The sequence below is a fragment of the Triticum aestivum genome, chromosome 1A (assembly GCF_018294505.1).
Source record: "Triticum aestivum cultivar Chinese Spring chromosome 1A, IWGSC CS RefSeq v2.1, whole genome shotgun sequence".
Classification (NCBI taxonomy): Eukaryota; Viridiplantae; Streptophyta; class Magnoliopsida; order Poales; family Poaceae; genus Triticum; species Triticum aestivum.
The window spans coordinates 179,319,798-179,327,031 of record NC_057794.1 but is presented as its reverse complement, the minus strand read 5'-3'; the positions used below and the strand labels follow the sequence as shown (position 1 = coordinate 179,327,031).

Sequence of the window (7,234 nt, the reverse complement as noted above, 5' to 3'; positions counted from 1 at the left end):
CCTCCCCAAAAACTCTACTGGAAGTTGGGGGGAGCTCGAGGACACTTTTCGGTCCAATTTTCAAGGGACTTATGTCCGACCTCCGGATGTAGACAATTTAAATCATATAATCAAACAGTCCGGAGAGTATGCCCAAAAACTTTGGAACATGTTCCTCACCAAGAAGAACCAAATTGTCGACTGTCCGAACACCAAAGCCTTAGCAACTTTTAAACACAGCGTACAAGACGAATGGCTCGCCAGACACCTCGGTCAAGAAAAACCGAAAACAATGGCAGCCCTAACAAGCCTCATGACCCGCTTTTGTGCGGGCGAGGACAGCTGGTTGGCCCGTAGCAGCACCAACGACCCAAGCACATCCAAAGTCAGGGATGGCAATGCACTACAAGAAATATGTCAACTTGTGACCACCACTATTGGTCACTGAATGGTCACAAATTTCCATTTGTGACCTTTTTGTGACCAAAAACATAAGGTCAAAAGCTGGCCGTCATAAACTGACTATAGCGACCTTTCTTCTGGAATGGTCGAAGACGTTTATGACCAAAATACGTCTACTATGGCGTTTTGGTCACTAGCAACCTCCCCAGGCCACGTAGGCATCCAGCGTGGCAAGCTGATGCGGCACAAGATTCAGCCCGGTCCAATTCGGCGTTTTACATGGGCCGAGCCCATTAATTCAGCCCATTTAATTTATTTTTCCCTGTTCTTTGATTAGCTAAATAGGCCTGGCCCAACAATTAGGACTTTTTTTCTTCTGAGATGCAGTCTTTTACAATCCATTTTTTTGGGGCCTCAACCCTTTTAGAATCTGAAATTTATATTGCTCTTTTTAGAAACAAGTCCAACATAGTTTGGGCCATGGCCTTTTTAGAGCCCAAGTATTTAGTGCAATATAAATTCTGGACAGGGCCTTTTTACAATCCAATAGTGGGGCAAGCCCTTTTTTTTAGAGCCAATATTCTCAAATCAGTATAGTAATAGTACTTCTTTCCCAAAGTAATATCACAAGTATAGAAAACTTTCTCACACAACTTTATCTCGCATAACATTAGACAGACCAACACATATCAATAACTTATCTCATATGTTCACAAGTACATAACTTTTATCTCACACAACATTATACAGAACTGTATCTTGCAGGTTCAAATCACATAAACTTTATCTAACAGGTTCCCCGCAACAAAAGATGATCACCATCATCTCCTAATCAAGATGCAAATAACTTGCACATTCAAAAAGAAAAAGCAATATGTCAAAGGGAGACAAACAAAAAATAGAATAAACAAAAAATAGAGACTTGCATCAAGTAGACCTGATGATGTACAGATAGTCACCAAACTAGCATCTACTTTGCCCGAGAGATAGCATGAAGCAGTTTTGATGCCATTTATGCATTATTTCTGAGACTAGCAGCAAAAAATACATAGGATGCCAAACAGCCGGCAGTAGCTAAGATCGGTTAGTTGTTGGCTACCACCGATGGCGAGAACTAAACGAGCAGGTTAGATTCATTGGGCTGGGTTGGATTGGATTGATGCTGACAAAGTGACAACAGGAAGGTAATGAGCACATACAACTAGCTCTAGTATACCGGCGTGCATGAGCACTTGTTAATATTTATATTCATCACAGCAACCTATAACCACCTACGCATACAAATCAGAAAGCACACATATATACTGAACAAAAGCAATGACCATGAATAGATGACTTAACAGTTCATGTTTTTTAACAAAACAAGAGTGGACATCTCATAGTGAGTCTAATACAGCTACACTAAGCAGAGAACCACATCAAGACATGAAGAGTAAGCCATCACAGTATAGGAGGATTGGACTGCATACCTAGTCGTCCTTGAGGTAGAGGACCATCTTGGTACCCCTGCCGAGCTGCTCCCCAAACGTATCACGAGTGACGGTGAAGGAGCTACCGGCCTGGGACTCCCACACGTACTGCCCGTCGTTGTTGTGCTTCATGGTGACGACGACCCTCTCGGCAACAGGGTAGGCGGAGTAGAAGCCAACACCAAACTGCCCAATCATGGACACATCGGCGCCGGCGGCGAGGGCCTCCATCGGCACCGTACTGATCTTGTTCAAGGCCTGCGAAAATCACACCGGCAAACACACCACGTCAGCCCAGGAACAAATCTCGCACGCCACGAATCAAACCACGGGTCAACAGATCTGGCTCGGCAGAATCTAAAGCCTGGCGTAAAATGGCTAGTGTAATTAATGGCCAATGCTGCCAGTATTGAATGTACCACATCGGCAAGCATTATATAGTACTACTATGTAATTGATATGCAAAAGAAGATGCATCTCCCATGTTCAGCAATCAGGATCAACCATGAAGTTTCTACTACTCCTACATCATTTTAGCTAATCATTTAAGATGATCATTTAAGATGCTAATGTTTACTTGTCAAGTACAGTTATTGTTACTCTAAGATTTTAGCTAAGTAAATATAAAGATAAGAAGACACTTTGCCACCAATATTTTGTGACATCTGTAGAATTCGTACCTCATAAACATGCATGAAATGTCTATCTCAAACAAGTATACATACTGATCATGTTTAATTAGGCCAGCAGCACAAAACAACCAATTATATTGCCTTATAAGAAGCTATTTGCATAAACTAGAGAACTACAAACCAAGCTATTAACCATCCTACTGGTAGCAAGGACATAAAGATAATCACTTAATAAGATAAGAAGCAGACATGAATCACATAACTATGTACAATTCAATATCCCAACTGAGAGTGAACATGTATTAAACATTTCCTGCATTTCAATACATGCATTACAGATTCACAGCATAACTATACATAGCTGTACAAACATGCATGAACAGGAAAGCAACCAAACTACAAGAACATATAAGGAAACAGAGGGAATCACTATAACCTATGGAGTGACAAGCACATATATGAACTCAAAGTAATGCCCAGCTCGCGCATATATGAGCCGTGCCGTCGAGTCCCGCAGCCACCAACTCGCGCCGCTTGCTGCCGCGGTCACCACCTTCATCGTCGACACGGCGGTGCTGCCAGACCTGCAAAAAACAGAGGAGGCGTGAATGGACATCACACTTGCCAACTAATTAACTATAGCTTGCTACAGAAACATTTCGTTATCAAATTTGATTCAGGAACTAGCTTATTGAGTATGACAAAAAAGCTTAGAATAAAAATCATTTCAAGAAATGCTGCGGTAGCTAAAAAACAAATTAAGCTATACCATTTTAGGAAAATGTGTAAGCTGTTCAACTTTTCTCACATTTACTCCAGCTGCTTCCAAACACTAACTAGGTAACAGAATTACTTTAAGACTGTAGCCCGGGAATTCGTTATTCATGCTAATATAAAATTCGCTCAAACGGAACCGTGGAAACACCCTTTCCCAAGTAGTCATATCCATCGTCCCTTAGTTCCAAAGCTTCATAAAGACCTACAGAAGAGGGATGATTCAGACAAGATTAGTTCAACAAAAATAATAAAATAACATTTGGTAAATAATGATACAAATAAGAGTTTGGAACAGGATACATTTTGGTGAAGTGTCTGTCAGGGAGAAGTGATTCAGAGTTTCAAAGTGAAGTTGTTTCTGAATACTAGTAGTGTAATTACTAATTAGCTTGCTAGATGTGTGCATGAAAGCTACTGTTCCTATTGGGTTGCAGCTTGTACTAGTTAGCTAGCTAGCTAAGGACTTGATAGTATTCTTTTTCCAGATAAAGAGCTGATGCTACTAGTCTAATCACACAGTTTTAACCAGATTAGAGCAAAGACAACACGCCAATGGCGGAACCAAGACCAAGTCTCGGCAAACCAATAGGAATCTCTGGAGCTCCATATATCGCCACACACACAGCCACGCACCACCTGGCCGCCCCCATCGCAAGTTTGCAGCACACCACCGCACCCAACATTGTAGCAAGCGCGCGCGCTCACGCACATAACACCCGTGCAAGGTCATGGGGGGCACGCAGGTCATACTTGTGTGGGCATCGGTACTCGTCGCAGTAGAGCACGAGCTGGCGGTCAAACACAGTGAGCACGAGCTGGCTGTGTGGGTATCATCTTCCCCTGATGATGGAATTACGCAAGTCCAAAACTCAATCAAGAACTGTAATGGTATATGCAATGCAGCAAACAATAATGTTTTTTTCGTTCAGAAGTTGAGATGTCCCTGTGACTCGATGGTTTCATGATTCTAAGCGTGGTATTGCAAATTCTAAGCAAGCCTGGAGTATGATAGTGGTACATGAAAGTATGTAGAACAACAAGAGTAAACCCTAGGAATTAGGGATTTTAGGAGTAAGCAATTGTGTTCATCGAGAGACCGTAGCGAGCAAGCATCAGAGGGCCCAAGTGAGACATGGCGTTGTCACGAGCTCAGTGGCAAGTATTGGAGGTGAGGGACAGAGAAGGAGAGGAAAAGGGTACCTTGAAGACCTCCATGTCCATGGCATCATCGAGCGCGGGGTTCTGTCCCAGCCGAGCGGCACCCAGGCCTCTCATCGTGTGGAAGAGCGTCGTCGGAGGGCGCGGCTGTGTGTCGGTGGAAGACGGTGGAGGCGTCTACCACAAGCATCACCGTCGCCTCGCCGGCGCATCGCATGGAGATCATGGAGCACCGGCACCTGACCTGCTCGATTTGGATGCCCCAACACCGAGGGAGATAGTGTGAGCAGAGGGTGGGGCGGATGGATCTAGGAACGCCAGGTACATGAACCACTCGGTGTTCTTGTTCAGATCTGGCGGGGGCACCGCCTGTACATACCGGCGCGAGCGAGCTGCGGGGCGGTGGCTCCTCCCGTCTGGCTCGGCGTCGCGGGTATGGAGATAGGGCGAGGGGATAGGGGCGGCGGCGGCAAGGTCGCTGGTGATGGAGCACGGCGGCGGTTGTGGGTAGGGTTTGGGGTGGAGTACGCCAAGGAAGAGAGTGGGGGGGGGGGAAGAGGGTGTTGCGCCACCCGGGGCGAGGGCATCGAGGGTGGGGACAACATCAATGGGGGAGACCGGAGACGGGCAGGGAGGTCGCCGGTGGCTGCCAGATCAGGGGAAGGTTAGGTGGAAATCCTAACCCTAGCAGAGAGGAGGAGGGGGAACGCCATGGCCCTGCCTGGACTAGTGGATATGGGGAAGGTGAGGGGAGGGGGATGGAGGAGACGAGGTCGACGGTGGGTGGCGTGGCGATGGTGGGTGGGGATGGCGTCGGATCTGGAAGGCGGGGTGATGGTGGCGGCGCGATCTGGAAGGGGAGGAGGAGAGGCGAGATGTAGGTGCAAGAGGACCGTGGGCTCCGGCACGATCTTGGGGAGGGAGAACACGGGCTCGGCGTCGCCTGGAGGTGGAGGAGCGTGGTGGCGGCGAGCGGCTTGAGCGTGCGCGATGAGGGGGAAAAGGGGGCGGCGGCGATGGATCTGGGGAGAAGAGGGCGACGGCGATGGAGTGGGAGGCGATAGGGTTTGGGTGGTTGGGCTGCCCGGGGGTGGGAGGGGATAGGGTTCTTTTTCTTTCTCTCTCTTTTTTTCTTTAGATAAATGGGATGGGTGGATGGATGGATGGATGCCATGTCATCAATCCATGGCACAAACATTTCAACCAATGAGAACAAAGCATACGTAATTGTGTTTTTCTATGTGTTTCTATTATATTTTTTGCACAAGGGTGCATTTTGGAATGGCATAATTTGTTCAAATTATATCATACTTTCCACAAAGGTGCATCTTGGAATGGCAAACAATGTTGCCTAAAAAAATACATTTTTTGGACGAAAAATTCATTTTCCATTTTTTGAGTGCCCAAAATGAGTTTTTTTGTGAAGGACCTACCATATATTTGTTGCAAAAGCGGACCAAATTATTTTTCTAAAATACTAGGACATATTTAATGCACAATTGACCAAATGGTTGAGTGTCAGAAGCTTTGATCCACATCTCGTTAAAAAGACAAATTCCCGCCGATTCAGCTGGAAGCGGGTCAAATTTGAAATGCAGCTGCCTCATAGTTTGCTATTTATTTTTTCTATTTAATCAGAGAAACACCAAAAAAATTCCAAGATTCAACCTCTAGCTAGGAACGGTCATTCCCGCCGCTTTGACCGCATTTTGAAACGGGCATAAAAAATTCAAAACAAAATCAAAAAATTGGGAAACCTTCGCATTGTGTCATTATATGTGGCTAAGTTCCCAGGAAAAATAACAAACTTGTAATACGACAATTATTTTAAAAAATGTTCTCAGAAACGAGCTATCACGTATGGAGATCAATGGCTTTCAAGCCAAATGATCAATCTTATGGCTGTCGTGGTTCTAAGTCTGACTGTAATGTAGGGGGGTAAGTATGGAGAGGCGAGGTCTTAGCTATGGAGAGGTTGTAAGGACGCAAGGTTTACGAGTTCAGGCCCTTCTCGGAGGAAGTAAAAGCCCTACGTCTCGGAGCCCAGAGGCGGTCGACTGGATTATGTGTGTATGAGTTACAGAGGTGCAAACCCTTGTCTCGGAGGAGGGGGGTGGCTTATATAGAGTGTGCCAGGACCCCGGCCAGCCCACGTTACGAAGGGTTCAATGTACATTAAGGCAGGGCATTACTGATAACGCTAGTAATAAAGTGCTATGATGACCATAAAGGCTACTTAATGACCGACCGTTAGCGTGCGGAGTGACTTTAGGTCTCCTGGCCGTCGAGTGGTTGGATCTTGGTCGAGTAATTGCTTCTTGGTCGAATGTCTTCGAGTCTGTCGAGTGGAACACCTCCAAGTCGATTGAAAGGTGATTTATTCTAAAGGTGTCCTTGGGTAGGGCAGTTAGGACAGGTCCGTGACCCTACCCTAGGTACATTCCTTCATCATTAGCCCCTAAATGGATCAAGGTTTGTGTGGGGAAGGAGTTTAGGACTTCTCCGACTCGTTTTCTATGCCGTGAGCATATCTTGTTCCGGATCAACGAACCTGAGTGATGACAGCAACTCCCTTTTCAGTCGCCTTGATCCATTCTTAATTCTTCGCCGAGTGAGTTTCTTTACTTGTAAGGCTCCGAGTGACGGTGCGGAGGAGATCTTTGGTCTTACAAGTTATTTGCTGCCCGCGGATTTAGTGGGATCTGAATTTTGGGAAGCGTGCGGGACGGGGGAGGCCGTAGTAATCGGACGAGATAGAACCGAGCTGCCTCGATCCCCGCGCCACCTTTTTCGCCACGTATCGCTCGTGCGGTCGTT

The 7,234-nt window shown here is 46.1% G+C and overlaps 1 protein-coding gene across 2 annotated transcripts; it reads right to left on the bottom strand.

Annotated features, from left to right (window-relative positions):
• Positions 1-1,273: 1,273 nt before the first annotated feature.
• Positions 1,274-5,407, bottom strand: LOC123111202 (heat shock protein 81-3-like). 2 transcript variants are annotated; one of them, XM_044531967.1, is made up of 3 exons: positions 3,896-4,440; positions 3,033-3,066; positions 1,274-2,108 (listed from the first exon to the last, which is right to left on the bottom strand). In XM_044531967.1, exons 1-3 carry the CDS (start codon positions 3,940-3,942, stop codon positions 1,851-1,853), a joined length of 339 nt encoding a protein of 112 aa, XP_044387902.1. In that variant the 5' UTR covers positions 3,943-4,440; the 3' UTR covers positions 1,274-1,850. The 2 variants fall into 2 exon arrangements, 1 of the variants encoding a protein (XP_044387902.1); XR_006454338.1 differs by lacking the exons at positions 1,274-2,108; positions 3,896-4,440 and adding exons at positions 3,397-3,461; positions 4,460-5,407 and having other exon boundaries at positions 2,762-3,066.
• Between the last annotated feature and the right edge of the window lie 1,827 nt (positions 5,408-7,234).